The sequence below is a fragment of the Eriocheir sinensis genome, chromosome 9 (assembly GCF_024679095.1).
Source record: "Eriocheir sinensis breed Jianghai 21 chromosome 9, ASM2467909v1, whole genome shotgun sequence".
Taxonomy (NCBI): domain Eukaryota; kingdom Metazoa; phylum Arthropoda; class Malacostraca; order Decapoda; family Varunidae; genus Eriocheir; species Eriocheir sinensis.
In genome coordinates this window covers 10,084,713-10,104,697 of record NC_066517.1, presented here as the reverse complement: position 1 = coordinate 10,104,697, position 19,985 = coordinate 10,084,713, and the positions used below count along the sequence as shown (strand labels likewise).

At 43.6% G+C, this 19,985-nt stretch overlaps 1 protein-coding gene across 1 annotated transcript in view; it reads right to left on the bottom strand.

Annotated features, from left to right (window-relative positions):
- Positions 1–4: 4 nt before the first annotated feature.
- The window catches only part of LOC126996277 (dynein axonemal heavy chain 5-like), a 106,552-nt gene continuing 86,571 nt past the window's right edge, over positions 5–19,985 (bottom strand). Inside the window, exons 44-57 of the mRNA XM_050856654.1 lie at positions 14,206–14,402; positions 13,855–14,040; positions 12,358–12,552; positions 8,251–8,346; positions 7,597–7,795; positions 3,823–3,965; positions 3,310–3,444; positions 2,831–2,953; positions 2,505–2,622; positions 1,500–1,705; positions 1,146–1,309; positions 811–933; positions 531–723; positions 5–172 (exon numbers count right to left, since the gene is read on the bottom strand). Of these exons, the coding sequence (XP_050712611.1) occupies positions 5–172; positions 531–723; positions 811–933; positions 1,146–1,309; positions 1,500–1,705; positions 2,505–2,622; positions 2,831–2,953; positions 3,310–3,444; positions 3,823–3,965; positions 7,597–7,795; positions 8,251–8,346; positions 12,358–12,552; positions 13,855–14,040; positions 14,206–14,402 (2,246 nt within the window). The remainder of the gene's footprint in view (positions 173–530; positions 724–810; positions 934–1,145; positions 1,310–1,499; positions 1,706–2,504; positions 2,623–2,830; positions 2,954–3,309; positions 3,445–3,822; positions 3,966–7,596; positions 7,796–8,250; positions 8,347–12,357; positions 12,553–13,854; positions 14,041–14,205; positions 14,403–19,985) is intronic.

Genomic DNA, 19,985 nt, shown 5'->3' with positions numbered 1-19,985 from the left:
AAGTTTACACACAAACTCTCTCCAGGCTTAAGAGAACCCACCGAGTAAGTGCAATCTGGAACGTCTTGTAGCCGGCGATGAAGGACGCCAGCTTGGTGAGTGACTGCTTCCCTGAGCCTCCCACGCCCACCAGCAGGGCATTGCCGCCGGGGTTGCGGATGATGCGGGAGATCTGTTGGGAGTGATCGAGGGCCAAAGGTGCGTGTTTTCATTACAGCTTGAATGGCAGGTAACAGGATGATCTACACTACTGTCTTGCATGCCTGTCTGCTTTCAGTGGCATTACTTAAATCACTTATAAACTAGTCTTATCAAATTATATAAATACTTTGTAGAAAACTTACTTTAGATCAAAGACAACTAATGCTAAGGAAGAGCAGAACGACCTAAGGATCCTGCACCTGAACAAAGAGGCTGCTCAGGGTCAGGCAGAATGAAGTGCTGCTGTAGGAACAAAGGCAGCATATGTAACTGTGTATGAAGCCTCATAACACAACTAGGAGGACACTCATCCCCCCAGCCAGACTTACCCTTGTGAGATGAATCATGGCATCTGTGAAGAAGACCAGGTCCATGCCGGCCCCTCGCACCATCTCGTTGTACTGTGACAAGAACATCTGCAGGCGGTCCTCCAGGGCAGAGAAGGATGGGATGGGCTCGTACACCTTGGGCATCTCCATGTCCAGATCCTCGCCCTCGTCCCCAGTGGGCTCCGGGGCATCCCTGTGGCATACAGGCACAAATGAAGAGGCTGTTTATGATACAATGGCTTTTATCAGTTTCAAGTAACTTGACAAAGAAAATTTTCACCTGAGGAAGTCCACAAAGTAGTTGGTGTGAGTAATCTTCTTGGTGACTTGTGGGCCGAGGTCCTGCTGTGCCAGATTCACCAGCGACTCTTCAAACCACTTCACGTCCTTTAGTGACGTGAACCTGCAACAAGGCGAGCTTTATCAGCTGATGCGGCAATAGCAATTAATTCAATACTTCATGGTTGTAGGCAAACAATATAAAATTTGCAAAGTTCAATAAAAAGATAAAATCTTCTGAGAATAAAAAAAGGAAATATGTACAAATAAAGTAATATTGGAGTTGGACATCATTTGGATGACAGAGGTGACTAGTGAAGGCATGACATGACCCACCTGTCAGAGATCACCCTGCAGCACTCATGCCGCCACAGGGCCATGAGGGTGTCACTGGAGGTCACCACATTGGGCGCTGCCCCCAACATGCCCTGCCAGATGCGAGACAGGTCACGTAGGTTGAACACGTAGTGGAACTTGGCAGGGGTGGGCAGCAGCTTGTTCTGTACAAAAGATGATTTATTACATTAGTACTGGGGTCACATAACTTTGTGGAATAAGTTGTAATGAAGTTTCTCACTTCCACCTATCACTGTACTCAAAACAGTTTTCATTACAGTGAGTCAACTGATTTCCCTGATCTCCTTAGCTCTGCCTCTAGCCTCAGTCCCTGTCCTCAGCAGAGTGACTAACTTTGGTGTGTGACCAGAGGCGGCGTGTGAGAGGCACCAGCAGGTCCACCAGTCCCCGCACTTCATTGTTGAAGCCACGCTTGGTGCTGAAGTGGCCCCTCGCTATCACCCCAAAGATCTTGTTGATGGAGCTCTCGGAGGGGATGGTGGAGTTTAAGATACAGAAGTGGCGCTTCAGGCGAGCTGGAATATCATTGCGACCTCCACCTGCGAAGTATCAACCATGTGATCTGCTGGCCAATGAGTGTATTTAACCCCTAAAGGGCCGAAGGCGGCTATAGCCACTTTTCCACGGAAGGGCCGGGGGCGGTTATAGCCACTTTGCTTTTTTCGCGCTAAATTTATTTACTTTTCGGTAATTTTCGATGACCATTCGTTGGCAACACTGCCAGAGATATGTTTAGGCTACTGCTTCAGAATCTTGCCCGCTCTCACGATGGACAGGCGTACTGACACGGATTCTGACGCGTCCGATTTCCTGCCAGACCCTGCCGAGCCCAGCAGAGCAACACGAGAATGAGAAGAGTATGCTACAATGACTCCCAAACCACACATCACAAGACTGTGTTACATAGAGAAAGCTTAGAGTATTGACTATATATAAGAATTAGAGCATGGGGGCATCCGTTTTCATTACGCACTAGTCAAGGCCACACAAGCAAAACGAACGCAGAGCGGGCAAGAGCCTCGCTAACTCCAAAAGTCTCTCCTCTTCAACTCAATATTTCTCCAAAACCACAGCACATAGAAACGTTTTCATGCAATAATTAAAAAGAAGAAGAGTTGATGATGACTATGACGACAAAGTAATTTGTTATTGCATTGTAGTTCAGCAGAATCAAGTGTGTGAATATAGGCTATTTTCGGTGTTTGGTGCTGAGGTGCCGGTCCTGTGGATGTTGTAGATGACCACCCAGGCCGGCCCTTTAGGGGTTAAATACTTAAAGATTCGTGATAGTACACGGGATCATTGCCCTTGACTTTTATCAGCCAGTGTTCTACAGACCTGGATGTCCCATGGCTGCCAAAAACTGTAGATCCACAATGTTTGTAAAGTCTCCTGGTTTCTCCAAGCTGTAGAACCCTCCCATCTCCATTGTTTGTCGGACAATCTCATTGGTGGGCTTTAGGAGAGAAAGAAATATTTTCAAATAAAAAATATAATAAATAATAAATGTTAAATAAAAAGATGAAAAGTATTTACATATTTATGAGACTATAGACATAGTGAGGAAAAGTAAATAAAAGTCTTTCTAGAATTCCGAGCAGAGAGGAAAACCTGAAGAAGAAACTCAATCAGCCAGTCAGTTGGACAGTGGCAGCGGGCAGTACCTGGTCCCCCCAGTCGTTGATGTGCGGCATGTTGAGGTCATCAATGAACACCGTCATCTTCTTCCCGGCTGGCGGCCCGAAGGTGCTGCCCATCCGTTTGTCAATGTAGCTCTCGATGGTGCGCTGGGAATGCAAAACTTATATAATGACTCACTTTTTTTTTTTACAGCACAGGAAGCAGCATAAGGGCAACAAAAAGAAAATGCAGAAAAAAGCCTGCTATTTGTTGCTCCCACAAAGCAAAAAGTAAAGAGTGGCCAAAAGAGAGGTCAATTTCGGATGGAAACTGAACTGCATAATGGAAAATATGTCCAAAGAAAAAGGGAATTTCTTTTGACTAACTGAAGTATGATAGCCACTTGCACACACACAAAACATTCAAAGCTCTATGATAATTGACAAGAAACCTGATTCAGCATAAACAAAGTGGTGGTCATAAAGCTAAAGTTCTTGAGTCACAGTAAATCGATTCCTCTCACTTGGAAATACAGCGGCGTGGAGGCTGAGGAGAAATTAAAGTTGCGACAGAGATGGTCCTCGGGGTTGTATTTCTTCATGAAGGCGTTGATGGTGACTGTCTTGGCGGAACCCGGCTCACCGATCAGCAACACTCCCTGAAAAAGAAAATGTATAGTGTTTAACCCCTTGACTGCAGATTTCCTACAAGAAGACATCACCAAGGTACAGGAATGGAACAAAAAGTGTCTGCTAGAAATCAATGAAGAAAAATGTAAAATCATGCACCTTGGGAGGGGAAATTCAGCATACCAATACCACATGGGAAACACGCCCCACCACCACAGAGGCAGAGAAAGACCTGGAAGTATATGTTACCAGGCTACCAGTGAAGGTGAAATCCGTGCCAATCGCAGTGGACGAGTTAAGAGATCAATAATACACTGGTCACAAAAAATGCAAATCCTGGTTATAAGGAAAAGTAACAAGTAAATGGAGAAACAACATCTGCATCAGGGAATGTCAGGCAGTCTCACCTTCCCCTGCTGGGCAATGATGTGGATGAGGAAATCCATCCTGACGTTGTCCACATTAGGCACCAGGAAGGACGTGTAGTCTGGGGAACCACTTTCCGGGTATATGAACTCATTCACGCGCGTCTCCCAGTGTTGCCAATACCCTGTCGGAGAGGCGAGAAGATTACCACCAAGAGCAAAGGAATGGTGATGCTCGTACACTATCTTGCACTACACTATTCATACGGGCATCACCAAAAGTATCCTTTCTTCCTATAAATAGACAGCAAATGGAGATAAAAAAATTATTGAAGTACAGTAAACCCTCGATATAACGGACCCGCTTATAACGGATTCTGGATATGACGGACAAGGTCAGAGGGTCAGAAATCCACGGGGACCGACCGAGAATATTTTTTGAACGAACTGCACCCGGTAAGTAGCTACCAAAGCATCTGCTAGCCATCTCGCCCTCCTCTCTTTATCTGCTGTCCCATCCTTTGGTTTTTGTAGTCTTTTTCAACTCACCTGATGAAATATTTTCCTTTTTGTGGTTCCCATTCAAATGGACAATGTATTTACACCACACGAAAGTCTTGTGCATCAATCCAGGACGTAAATGTAATGGAAAATAGCCAAGTGTTTGTGAGTGTCCGTAATGATACAGCTTAAGTGGTCGTCCCGTTAGATAAGTTCGGTTAGAATACGATAAGTTAGGTTGGTTTCATTTATTCGGCAAGTTGTGTGGGGCGGTGTAAATACGGTGTAAATACACTGCGCAAGACGGGACAGGGCGGCGGTGGTGCGAGAAATATACCTCCTCGCAGAAATAAGTTGCTCTGCTGTCCACCACATATGCGCACTCCACTTGTGATCTTTGTGAGCGGTGAGTGAACTATAGAAACAGTAAGCAAGTTGAACCACTGAGAGCTAATTTGCGGCTGCTCCGGCGGGCGGCAGTGGGTGTACAACAGGCACTGAAAATTCAATCAATTATTGACTTATGACAGAAGCAGTTAGCAGATTATTTCATCACGCATCGAAAACTACCAAAAAAAAAAATGTCGTCTGCTAGTGCGAGATAGACGCACTTCTAAAATTTTACCCATACCCGTAACAATGTGGCCCCCTTGCAGGGCCACACTGCCAACCTGGCAGCCTCAGTGCCTCGCAGTCCATCGCCAAGTGTGCTGTGAAGCTATATAGACAACGTGCAGACAATAGACACATTAAAATATATATATATACAATAAACCCTCTGCCTGGTATCCGGGTTAATAGAGCCACGGGGTTACCCAGATATGGGAAAAACCCGGATATGGTGTAGGTTAAGTCTACGGACCTGAAAACCCAACGTTCGCCTACCGCATTTAATATATCATTGGCACAAAAGAAGCTACTTAAGATCACGCCCGTAAGCCCATGACAGCCTTCCACACCTGCGCACATGTATATATATGAAACGAGTGCAGGGAAGATATGTTATAGCCGTAAAAAAGAAAAATATGTTATGGGCTACATCTCAGCTGCGCCGCCACCACCCCGCCCGCGCCGGGAATATATATCCTTATTGTCTCACAAACGAAGCTACTTAAGCTCATGCCCATACGTCCACGTCAGCCCTTAACGCCTCCGCACACGTGGATATATGAAATGAGTGCAGGAAGGATGTATTATAGCCGTAAAAACGAAAAAATGTTACAGGTTATGTCAAACTGCCCACCTTGCCCAGCCGCCCCAAGAATGTTTTACCTTATTTTCTGCAATATTACATTACCTACACTAATGCCAGTGTAGGCAAGCCTTTCCCCATCCACAGTGAATGCGTGGGCATTGTGGCGTCTCTTGCAAATGATAATTAGTGACATAACGTAAGAAAAATTGTCGGGGCGTTGCAGGGCTCTTGTCAGCATCCACCATGGCCACAAGGACGCAAGTGTTAAGATTCGCTCCTAACGTTGTAATTAACGCTTGTACACCTGACATATATATATATATATATATATATATATATATATATATATATATATATATATATATATATACATAGTTTCATCGGCGCCATGGTAAGCGCCGCAAACACCACACACAGGCAAAGCAATGCCTGGAGAAGGTAGGGCACACACACAATGGCAATTAACTGGGCCATGTTGAACATAAACAATGGCGGGCAGGGCGCTTGTTGTGTTGTGGTGCGCAAGGTAAAGAGAATAGGTAAAGAGAATCTCTTTACCTTGGTGGTGCGGTACGCTGCCCGGGAAGGGCTTAGAGGCATCACGTGGGCAATTTGAATGACTTTTGGCAGCGCGCAACAAATTTTTTTTTTTTTTTTTTTTTTTGGAAAAAATCACATTTTTGAAAACTCCCAGATACGGGCGAGGTCGGATACAGTGCACCCAGATAACAGGGTTTACTTTATACCTACGTTTATTAGGTTCGTTGGTATTATTGTGCGTATATTTTTTTTTCCGCCTCTTATAACGGTCTTTCGGCATTAACGGACTAAGGTCCCCCCCAATTAGTCCATTATATTGAGGGTTTACTGTAATATAGACCAATCATAACCTTTCTCAAACTTCTATAAGCACAGTGAAGTAAAATTTACCTATGAGAACACACTGTAGAAGTACAAATAGGTAAAAAGAAATAAGTAAGAAGATTTAAGGAAAAATTAGATGACAATAGATATGGAGACAGAACCAAAAGTGTAGCTCAGGCCCTGTATACTATAAGGCTGCATTTACACCAAGCGAGTCGCGTTGAGTCGCGTCGCGTCGCGTCATGAATCGCCACCCCAGTTTTAACACTGATTTGTACGGGTTTTTGAAAGAAATCATTTACACCGGATGCGTCGAGTCACGTCACGTCGCGTCGCGTCGCGTCGCATCGCATCGCATCGAGTCACATATAGGGCTGGACCTATTTTTGACGTCAGTCACAGCGAGTCTGCCGTGGTGCGTTCAAGCATGCTGGTGGAACTCCTAATCAACTTAGTTCAAGAGCCCCCTGCTTTATATGATTCCAGTGACCCTAACCACCGGGATCGTGATGTCTTCGCTGCTTTATGGAAAGAAGTTTTCAGTTTTACGTATCATCCTGAAGCATGCACACCATTCACTCAACCATTCATACATATGTACATACAATGCACACAGCGTTAAGAGTGGGGCCTATCACAAAGCTATGTTAGTAGGACAAGGGACAAGGGGGAGTGGGTGTATTCATATACTTAATATGTATATTTTCAATATTTGTAAATAACAATGTACACCATTCATACAGCATCCGTTACGTTCAATCATACTCAAGCATACGCCAAGAAATTATACCTGTCACCAAAAACATGAAGTAAATCATAACTCGCCGATCCCTTCTGGGAGGAAAGCGGCTCACCCAGACACATGAACATCAACTTAAGTATGATGGAAAAAAAGAAAACAAAAGAAGAAAAACAACAGCAAGAAAAGAACTAAAAAGAAAAGAAAAAGAAAAGGATTTGAAAAACGCCAATAGAAAATAAAAGAAAAAGAGTGAAAGACCAATGGAAAACAAAATAAATAAGATAAATTAATAAAAAAAATAAAAAAAACATGCATCCATTCTCCATGAAATCAAATGGGTCATTGAGTACTGACTTGACTCAGGTTGACGCAGTCAGTGTAAACGGAGTTGCATCAATATGAATCGCCTCAAATGACTTGACGTGACTCGACTCGACGCGACTCGCTTGGTGTAAACGCAGCCTAACTAGGTAAGTACACACACACACACACACACACACACACACACACATACCATTCTCATCCACTCGGTAGTCAAAGATGGAGTCGGTTGGTCCTTTGGTACACTCGGGCAGGTCCAGCGCAGTGAACTTGTTCTTGAGGTGGTCTTCCAGGCGGGCGCGGTCTGCCAGCTCCAGCAGCGCCCCAATGCTCCACATCATGGCGAACACAAACAGGCGGTGGATGTGCTCCTGGATTGGTGCCGTCTGCGTCTGGTTGGCAAAATAGTCGTGTCATTCCGTAGTTAACTTATGGGAAAATTTTAGTATCAACTGCCAACAAGTTCCTCTAGATCTGAGTCAAGTTTTTGTAAGTTCTGTTTAATCTGAATAATACTCTCATAAAATCTTTAGTTACCTCAAGGGAAAATTTTAGAATCACCAGCAAACAATTTCCTTTAGATTCTGGGTAATGTTATACAGGTTCTGTTTGATCTAAGTAACATTTTGAGGGTATATGAATCAAACCTCTGTAGTACTTTTGAGGTTGTTCAGGCTAAACATTCCACAGCAAGCTTTACCATTTATCCATGTGAGAATAAATCATTGAAATTTTTGACTACGGTTATGATGGAAATAAATCTAAGCAAATAAGATTTTATACTTTATTTTTTCTTACCTGAGGACTCCCACTCACCTGCTGTCTTCACCTGCAGCCTCACACTCACCTGCGGCACTTCCTCGGTGTCCGGGTCGTGGTTGCGGCGCTGATGGTGTTGGGGCACCGGCTCGTCTGGCAGCAGCCCCTCCAGCACCTTGCTGGCCTGCATACACACAACAACATGAGATGCCTGGCCCTGACCCACACACCTGACACTCACCACTAAATGCTAGGCAAACAGGTAAAAGAAAGAGGTATTTTTTCCATTACTTCAGTGGAATGACACCCAAAAAAAGTGAAGTTTTTTATGTTAGCTATTGCAAAAATAAATTGTATACATTCAAAGGATTTTCATCAAATAAACTTGGAAAATGACGTATAATTCCAGCGGTTAACTAAGTATCTATTTCCATGACAGATGTCCTGTTTATCTACAGAGAACTGGTGCTGAATGCAAAGTTCCTGGAGACATGCCACAATGCACTGTTTGTGAGACAGAACTTCATATTAGCAAACAGTTTAGTATTGACCGGCGTCCTCCATCCCCGTGATCCTTCTTAGGTGCCAACTAAATGTTACTTGGGTCCACAACATCCAACAACAAGTTCCTAGTATTTGCTACGGTCAACTTCATTCCCTTCTTTTAACTTGTATTTACGTCATGCACAAAACTACGAGTGGCCCCAACTACATTCAACCTTTTTAAACTAGAATTCAAGATGACCTTTTCTACCTAGGTGAAAACAGCTAAAGCATAACAGGTCAGGCTCTGTTAGGTCAGGTCATCTTTGGATTAAAGTTCAATAAGGTATGATGAAGTTCAGAGATGTAATAGCATTTTTAGAACTGCATATTACCTCTGAATGCATCATATAACATGCTCAACACCAAGTACCTAGTAGATGTTATGTTCTGATAGTGTTAATCATCGTGACAACCTTCAGCCCGTACCCTGGCTTGGCAAGGCCCAGTCGTGTGTGGACAACATTCCCTCCCTCTTGCTCATCCAGCTCCCTCCCTCTGACTTCCATGTCCTAGGATTCTCTTCCTTTATACTTAACATTAGATGCAAGTTAGGGTACTGACTTCCAAGTGTAAACAATTGTACATGTCAAATGCCAAATCAGATATCAAAGGACTTATTCATAGGAAGTAAAAATATAAGTGTCTAGAATACAGTGATCGTTGTCTAATTTCAACTTCAGAACTCTGCAGTCATCTCTACTGAGGCATGTCATTGTCTCCTTCAGCCATCACACTTGCACCGTCACAATAATACACAGCATGTAAAGCTGTGATTATGTGTAGCCTTGGAAAGCTGATGCATAGCCCGGCGTCTGAGGACGCCCACAACCGCCAAATGTGATGGAAGATTTGGAGCTACAGTGACGACAAACAACGGTACTACTTTACTACGAGGCAGGACGGAAGACAGGCTTCCAGTGACTCACGACAATGATCAAAAATCATATCAGGGCCCGAATTCACAAACAGACTCAATAACTACGAACTAACATAACTACGCACTATTGATTTAGCTACCGACGTTAGCGTCAGATTCGCAAAGCAAACCTTAGATTGTAGTTAGAGGCGCCCTAAGTCAGCGAGGCCGCTGATTGGTTGATGACGTCATTGGCCTTGCAGCGAATCGCACGCACGTTTACAGAACCGTCAGCCAATCCTAGGGAGCCCCCTCCAGCTGCTGGTTCAAGAAACCCATTCTCTTTTCCCATTTTTCTTCCTTTCAAGGCAAACTGTACTAAATCGTAATCTACGAATTCAATTATTTCGTTGTTTGCTGTACATTTACGTCAAGGTAACTCTGCTGTTCGATGTCTTGTTACCTACGAACATGCTTAAGATGAAGAAAAAGAAGATAAGGAGGAGATTGAGGCAGGAAGAAAGCAAATAGAAATATGGGACATATTGAGGCAGACAGAACGAAGGACGGAAGGAAGGAATAGGGAAAATTAAGACTGTCTTGCCATATCTGCAGCCCAACTCATGGGCCAGCTGTCACCTGATGGTCCCTCCACGGATGGGGGCGGTGTCACGGGCAAAATTGAGCCTCAGGCAAAATTGAGCCCGGGCATCCACATACCTCTGTTATCTTAGCTCAAGCTTGTGTATGTGGGGTTCTTTTCGACTGATATGGCGTCTAGAACTAGCATGATCATCATTCTTTATTATGATGACAAAGAACATGTCAAAATTTGCCTCATTAAATAAGAAAGTACATAAAGTTCGGCAGCTTTCCCTCGTCGCCAAGCCATCCTCCAGAGCAGCACTCCGACACCCATGATCGCACATTCATTTTTCTCAGAAAATTGGATACCAATCACATATACATCAATATATTTCCACAGATGAATACTTAGGGCATGTTCACACCAAGTTGCGAGACCTGAAATTCATTAATAATGACAGGGGAAGGAAAAATATAGGCCCCTGTCATCGACAAAATTGAGCCTCGGGCAGAATTGAGCCTGGGCAGCTATATGCCTCAGATTTCTTTGCTATTATATATTGTAAGATCGTTCTGTTGACATGTATGGGTAAATTAACGCTTTCTGAATCTACATATAGAAGGAAAACGCAAAATTCTCCTTAGTAAATCAGAAATTACATAAAGTTCGGCAACTTTTCCTCATCGCCAAGCCATCCTCCACGGCAGGCAGAGGAGGGAGGTCTGGCAATCCCCCGGCCGGGTGTTGCCATACCGCCCACACTTATCATATACCTCTCAAAGGGTGCATATCTCATCATTTTATAAAGAAATGGGCCTCCTCTATTCGCAAAGTTATATTTCGAGTTGAAAAACGTGATTTATAAGCATTTATACGTAAATCTGATAATATTGTTAGCGTTACCATCAGCTCCGAGGCAGTAGTTATTTAACAACAAATTTAACGTCACACAGAGCGCGGTAAACGTTTGTAGATCCGCGCGCTAACCCGTGATGTCATCGATTAGTTGGTAGTTAAGGCTGCCCGAGCTTTGTGAATCTCGATGTTCTCAAAACTATGAACTAAGGGCCCAAAACTACGCACTAAGCCTTTGTGGATCCGGGCCCAGGTCCTAAGAAATCATATAACAATACAGTCAACACTTGGATAACAACACCCAATACAAAAATGCAAAAGAAAAATGTAAAGGACAAAAAACATACCAATATCCTGCCACAGCAAACAACAAACAACATATCATGCAAGCATTACAGCTGCATTCCATCCAACCAGTGTCTAGTAATGCTGCAATGACCAAACAACACTACTGCTAAGATCAATGGCAATGTTAGGATATAGCCATTACATTTAGCAGACACAAACTATATATATATATATATATATATATATATATATATATATATATATATATATATATATATATATATATATATATATATATATATATATATATATATATATATATATATATATATATATATATATATATATCACATTAAATATGTACATGTATGTTGGATAATATTTATTTAAGGAATCTCCAAGTTTATCTGTAGGAGGTGACACAAGACACGTTGACATGCTGGCTTTATGCTGCACCTGTTAGGCTTAGTCTAACAATCCTACATTTAGTGTTACGGCGAGTCTTGGTTCTGTGACAACACTTACTGAGGTGGAGGCTATGGAATGTTTGTAACACACCAAGGTGCCAGCATAGGCTTGGGAAGGAGTGCTGAGATGCACAAGAATGGCAGCTTTCCTGGCAGTGTTTGTTATAAATTATATTTGTGGCCCCACTCTCGCCAAGAGCTGTTGGCTGCATCCCATTTTATGCTTCAAGCTGAAGCATTCAGTGTTCTGGATAGTTTTCTCCACGTTTTCAATATTATGTTATTCTATGTACTCTAGGACGGTGAACACAGACTCAGCGAGCACGGGCAGCTGTCTACAACGAAGCGGCTTTTCTTCTTGGGGAATTCCATGTTTATAGAGATTATTTATGGCATACAATCTTTCATGTTTATTTATTCTTTGTTTATCCCCACCAGGACCCACATGACACAAGCTAAGTAGAGATCTTGTCTGGCAGGCCATGCGTGGGTCATGGCGGGGCCAGGGTTTAGGGAGGGTGTAGGTGAGGCAGGGTAGCGGTGAGGTGGTGTGGGGTGACACCTGGCATGGCATGACACAACAACAAAGGGCGGCACCGAGTTTGCTTCGTCATCGTCCTCATCTTCGTCCACCAGGGAGCGCGGCGTGTCGGTGGGCGTGAGGGTGTTGGTGGTGTCGTCGGGGGTGCGGGCGCGTCCCCAGGCTGAGGAGCGCCGCCGCCTCCGCTGCAGGTAGGTGTCATCCTCCACGTCATCTCCATCAGGCAGCTGACCCTCCAGGAGGCCAAGTGCCTGCCACCACCAGCCAAAGTCAGCAACATGAGGTTTGGGGCAACATGTCCGCCAGTGTGTACACACAACCTACTGGTGTCTCGAGAACACTCACATGCTCACACCTAAACTATGGAAGTATATAATAATCAAAGGGTCTCCATGCTGTTTCTTGTATGCTGGCTGTTCCTTGCTGGTGCAGACTGCAAGGTAACAAGTTGCAGCTCTGGGTAATTTGTCAGAAGTCTTACCTATTTCTCTTGTCTGCCGTCCCCTCACATTACAGACTCATCAGAGCCAGATCAACACACGGCTAAGCTGCTCAAGAAGCCTTGGGACAGACACAAACTGCCACAACACAACATGGAACACGTACACATTGAAACACAAAAAGATGCACATGAGTATAACTCATGGGGCATGAATGATAATAAAAGCTGTAGGAGTCAAATGTAAGCAAGTTCAAAGCACCAGTTCCAAAAGAATGACAGAGTGACTCAAGGACCACATCGTCATTTACACAGGAAAAAATAATAAAATCCCTCACTTAGTCGTTTGTGTCTGCATGAAAACGTCGGCCTTTGAACAAGCAGAGGATCCAGTTATGAGTCAGTGACCTTTACAGAAAAGGAAGGTGGGAGAGAGTCATGTACCCATACCCAAGCCCAAACTCCTGCCCTGAAGGGCACACACAGGCCTTGAAGAGTGGTGGCCACATCGCCCGCCACAAATGTTGTGCTACAGATAGCCTTGTGTGTAGAAATTAATGCAAGCAATAAACATTAAGAACAGACAATGACTATAACTATAACGAGTTTAGTGGTAACTTACTTCTTTGTTGACAACTGTTACACAAATGCTTCAGATTCTTGACCAAGTTGCTGTGTGTGCCTTTTGACAATATGACCTACCCTTAATACTTCATTAGAATGCAATAAAAGAAATAAATGCAGAAAAACAATAAAGGTAAAAGCATAACCCTTGAGAGCAGTCCATGCAAACAAACAATTTCTGGGATGAGTTACCTGCCTTCATCATGGAAAGGAAAGCTGTGTTTACATACACAAGGGACACCACCTGCCTGACAACTGCTATATGATGAAATACTTTGCACATTACTTCTATTTCTGATACAGGAACTACTAAATTATAACTCATAGCCATAACTTTTCAAGTTTCCTATTATAACATACGACTACTGTACAGTATATTTTTCAACTGGCCACCTTAAAAAAATTACTACATTTCTTTCCTAAATTTTGCCTCAAGGCTACTCTTGCTCTTTTTTAATCTGGCCATAGAAACAGAGGCTGCCTGGTTTACCTGAGCCATGAGGTTGACCTGCAGCACCGGTACACACAGGCGCAGGTTCTGCTTGGTCCAGGTGAACAGTGCAGGGAAGGTGCTGGAGAACAGCTCCGTGAGAACACCCTGCTCGTGGTGCGGCCGGGTCCTCAGCCACGCTTGGAGCAGAGGCTGCCAGTCCAGCCCTGACGAACTCATGTACACCTGGATGAAAACAACTCATGATATCCTGCTAGCCTACAAAGGTGTGTGGACTTTGCCAATGTCAATAACTTTCAGCTCAGATCACAAAATTAGGAAGCTTTACCTCTGATTTGTATTGTGAAGAAGATGCATGATAACTAAAATCAAAAGTAGTGTGTGACTTGCCATCCCATTTCTGGAGACAGTGGCGGGGGAGGCATTGTCGATGTTTGAAGGTTCAAATATGACCTTACAGGTGGGGGACATGGGGATGCGGTCTCCATTGGCAAGGGTCAAGGTACGGTTGTCATCCAGAACAGAGTTGAGGTTTTCAATCCAAATAGCGTCCACGGGCCCATCCAACACCAGCCACACGTGTTCCCCTGTGGATGATGAGGCAAGACGAGTTTAGGTTCGGTTCTGTGCGATCAAGGTTACTGTGGCTGATGAGGTATTTTTGAATTTGGCTACCATGATTTGTACCTGTCTAACCTATCGAGAGGGTTATGGAGAGTATCAAGCAATGGAGAGTATAGAGCAATGAAGAGTATAGAGCAATGAGGGTAATGGAGATTATCAAGCAATGGAGAGTATAGAGCAATGGAGACTATAGAGCAATGAGAGTAATGGAGAGTATCAAGCAATGGAGAATATAGAGCAATGGAAAGTATAGAGCAATGGAGAGTATAGAGCAATGAGGGTAATGGAGAGTATCAAGCAATGGAGAGTATAGAGCAATGAGGGTAATGGAGAGTATAGAGCAATGAGGGTAATGGAGAGTATCAAGCAATGGAGAGTATAGAGCAATGAGGGTAATGGAGAGTATCAAGCAATGGAGAGTATAGAGAAATGGAGAGTATAGAGCAATGAGGGCAGTGGCCGAAGTGATAGCGTACTGGACCCACATTCGCCGCGTGATGGACGACACGGGTTCGAATCCCCACGCTACCACTCGGATTTTTCAGTCACCGCCGAGTGGCTTAAAACTACCCACATGCTGTCCTGAAGACCGCCCATCAACCCGGACTCTAGAGGAAGCCGTCCAAGCGAATCAAGAACGAGTTCCGGGGGGCAGCATGAGCCAATGCAAGATATAAACACTCGCCTGCGCCAGAACGGGCTGGGCCGACCATCAGGCCCCACCTGGAAGAAGCCTTGGGCCGACCATCAGGCCCCACCGGGAAGATGCCTACCGGCGCAATAGGCAACAACGTAAAAAAAAAAAAAAAAAAAAAAAAAAAAAAAAAAAATCAAGCAATGGAGTGTATAGACCAATGGAGAGTACAGAGCAATGAGGGTAATGGAGAGTATCAAGCAATGGAGAGTATAGAGCAATGGAGAGTATAGAGCAATGAGGGTAATGGAGAGTATCAAGCAATGGAGAGTATCATGCAATGGAGAGTATAGAGCAATGAGGGTAATGGAGAGTATCAAGCAATGGAGAGTATAGAGCAATGAGGGTAATGGAGAGTATAGATCAATGGAGAGTATAGAGCAATGAGTGTAATGGAGAGTATCATGCAATGGAGAGTATAGAGCAATGAGGGTAATGGAGAGTATAGATCAATGGAGAGTATAGAGCAATGAGTGTAATGGAGAGTATCAAGCAATGGAGAGTATAGAGCAATGAGGGTAATGGAGAGTATAGATCAATGATGAGCATAGAGCAATGAGGGTAATGGAGAGTATCAAGCAATGGAGAGTATAGAGCAATGGAGACTATAGAGCAATGAGGGTAATGGAGAGTATCAAGCAATGGAGAGTATAGAGCAATGAGGGTAATGGACAGTATCAAGCAATGGAGAGTACTATAGAGCAATTGAGAGTATAGAACAATGAGGGTAATGGAGAGTATCAAGCAATGGAGAGTATAGAGCAATGAGGGTAATGGAGAGTATCACGCAAAGGAGAGTATATAGCAATGAGGGTAATGGAGAGTATCAGGCAAAGGAGAGTATAGAGCAATGAGGGTAATGGAGAGTATCAGGCAAAGGAGAGTATAGAGCAATGAGGGTAATGGAGAGTATCAGGCAAAGGAGAGTATAGAGCAATGAGGGTAATGGAGAGTATCAAGCAATGGAGAGTACAGAGCAATGGAAAGTACAGAGCAATGAGGGTAATGGAGAGTATCAAGCAATGGAGAGTATAGAGCAATGGAGAGTATAGAGCAATGAGGGTAATGGAGAGTATCAAGCAATGATGAGTATAAAGCAATGAGGGTAATGGAGAGTATCAAGCAATGGAGAGTATAGAGCAATGAGGGTAATGGAGAGTATCAAGCAATGATGAGTATAAAGCAATGAGGGTAATGGAGAGTATCAAGCAATGGAGAGTATAGAGCAATGGACAGTATAGAGCAATGAGGGTAATGGAGAGTATCAAGCAATGGAGAGTATAGAGCAATGGACAGTATAGAGCAATGAGGGTAATGGAGAGTATCAAGCAATGATGAGTATAAAGCAATGAGGGTAATGGAGAGTATCAAGCAATGATGAGTATAAAGCAATGAGGTTTTTTTTTTTTTTTTTTTTTTTTTTTTTACATTGCAGCCTATTGCGCCGGTAGGCTTCTTCCAGGTGGATCCTGATGGTCGGTCCAAGGCTTCTTTCCGGTAGGTCCTGATGGTCGGCCCAGCCCGTTCTGGCGCAGGCGAGTGTTTATAGTGGCGCCATCTTGCATTGGCTCATGCTGCCCTCCCAGAGCTCATCTTTGATCCTAGAATCTAGAGTCCGGGTTGATAGGTGGTCTTCTGGACAGCATGTGGGTAGTTTTAAGCCACTCGGCGGCGGCTGAAAAATCCCAGCTTGGTGGTACCGGGCAGGGATTGAACTCGCGTCCTCCTGAACACGAGGCCGTTACTTTGACGACTCAGCCACCGCTGAGTCGTCAAGCATCAAGCAATGATGAGTATAAAGCAATGAGGGTAATGGAGAGTATCAAGCAATGGAGAGTATAGAGCAATGGACAGTATAGAGCAATGAGGGTAATGGACAGTATCAAGCAATGGAGAGTATAGAGCAATGAGGGTAATGGACAGTATCAAGCAATGGAGAGTATAGAGCAATGAGGGTAATGGAGAGTATCAGGCAAAGGAGAGTATAAAGCAATGAGGGTAATGGAGAGTATCAGGCAAAGGAGAGTATAGAGCAATGAGGGTAATGGAGAGTATCAGGCAAAGGAGAGTATAGAGCAATGAGGGTAATGGAGAGTATCAGGCAAAGGAGAGTATAGAGCAATGAGGGTAATGGAGAGTATAGAGCAACAGAGAGTATATAGCAATGAGGGTAATGGACAGTATCAAGCAATGGAGAGTGTAGAGCAATGAGGGTAATGGAGAGTATCAGGCAAAGGAGAGTATAGAGCAATGAGGGTAATGGAGAGTATCAGGCAAAGGAGAGTATAGAGCAATGAGGGTAATGGAGAGTATCACGCAAAGGAGAGTATAGAGCAATGAGGGTAATGGACAGTATCAAGCAATGGAGAGTATAGAGCAATGAGGGTAATGGAGAGTATCAGGCAAAGGAGAGCATAGAGCAATGAGGGTAATGGAGAGTATAGAGCAATAGAGAGTATAGAGCAATGAGGGTAATGGACAGTATCAAGCAATTGAGAGTGTAGAGCAATGCAGAGTAAATAGCAATGCAGAGTATCAAGCCACCTCTCCATCTATAGTTGACCTTTCTTTTGGCCACTCATCTATGCTCTCTTATACAGGGGGCAGTGATTAGTAGGCTTTTTTTCTACAGTTATTTTTATGCCCTTGAGCTGCTTCCAATACTGTAAGAAAATAATAAAAGACAGAAAAGACACAACACAAGAAGACAGGAAACACACAACACAAGAAGACAGGAAAGACACAACACATGAAGACAGGAAACACACAACACATGAAGATGGGAAACACACAACACAAGAAGACAGGAAACACACAACACAAGAAGACAGGAAACACACAACACAAGAAGACTGGAAACAAACAACACAAGAAGACAGGAAACACACAAAGCATGAAGACAGGAAACACACAACACATGAACATAGGAAACACACAACACATAGAGACAGGAAACACACAACACATGAAGACAGGAAACACACAACACAAGAAGACAGGAAACACACAACACATAGAGACAGGAAACACACAACACAAGAAGACAGGAAACACACAACACAAGAAGACAGGAAAGACACAACACAAGAAGACAGGAAACACACAACACAAGAAGACAGGAAAGACACAACACAAGAAGACAGGAAACACACAACACATAAGGACAGGAAACACACGACACAAGAAGACAGGAAACAAACAACACATGAAGACAGGAAACGCACAACACAAGAAGACAGGAAGCACACAACACATGAAGACAGGAAACACACAACACAAGAAGACAGGAAACACACAACACATGAAGACAGGAAACACACAACACAAGAAGACAGGAAACACACAACCCAAGAAGACAGGAAACACACAACACAAGAAGACAGGAAACACACAACACAAGACGACAGGAAACACACAACCCAAGAAGACAGGAAACACACAACACAAGAAGACAGGAAACATACAACACATGAAGACAGGAAACACACAACACAAGAAGACAGGAAACACACAACACAAGAAGACAGGAAACACATAACACATGAAGATAGGAAACACACAACAAAAGAAGACAGGAAATACACAACACATGAAGACAGGAAACACACAACACAAGAAGACAGGAAACACACAACACATGAAGACAGGAAACACACAACACATGAAGACAGGAAACACACAACATAAGAAGACAGGAAACACACAACACATGAAGACAGGAAACACAGAACACATGAAGACAGGAAACACACAACACAAGAAGACAGGAAACACACAACCCAAGAAGACAGGAAACACACAACACAAGAAGACAGGAAACACACAACACAAGATGATAGGAAACACACAACCCAAGAAGACAGGAAACACACAACACAAGAAGACAGGAAACACACAACACATGAAGACAGGAAACACACAACACAAGAAGACAAGAAACACACAATGCAAGATGACAGGAAACACACAACACAAGAAGACAGGAAACACACAACACAAGAAGACAGGAAACACAAAACGCAAGATGACAGGAAACACACAACACAAGAAGACAGGAAACACACAACACAAGAAGACAGGAAACACAAAATGCAAGATGACAGGAAACACACAACACAAGAAGACAGGAAACACACAACACAAGAAGACAGGAAACACACAAAACATGAAGACAGGAAACACACAAGACAGGAAACACACAACACATGAACACAGGAAACACACAACACATGAAGACAGGAAACACACAAGACAGGAAACACACAACACATGAAGACAGGAAACACACAACCCAAGAAGACAGGAAACACACAACACAAGAAGACAGGAAACACACAACACAAGAAGACAAGAAACACACGACACAAGAAGACAGGAAACAAACAACACATGAAGACAGGAAACACACAACACATGAAGACAGGAAACACACAACACATGAAGACAGGAAACACACAACACATGAAGACAGGAAACACACAACACATGAAGACAGGAAACACACAACACATGAAGACAGGAAACACACAACACAAGAAGACAGGAAACACACAACACATGAAGACAGGTAACACACAACACAAGAAGACAGGTAACACACAACACAAGAAGACAGGAAACACACAACACAAGAAGACAGGAAACACACAACACATGAAGACAGGAAACACACAACACAAGAAGACAGGAAACACACAACACAAGAAGACAGGAAAAACACAACACATGAAGACAGGAAACACACAACACAAGAAGACTGGAAAGACACAACACATGAAGACAGGAAACACACAACACAAGAAGACAGGAAACACACAACACAAGAAGACAGGAAACGCACAACACATGAAGA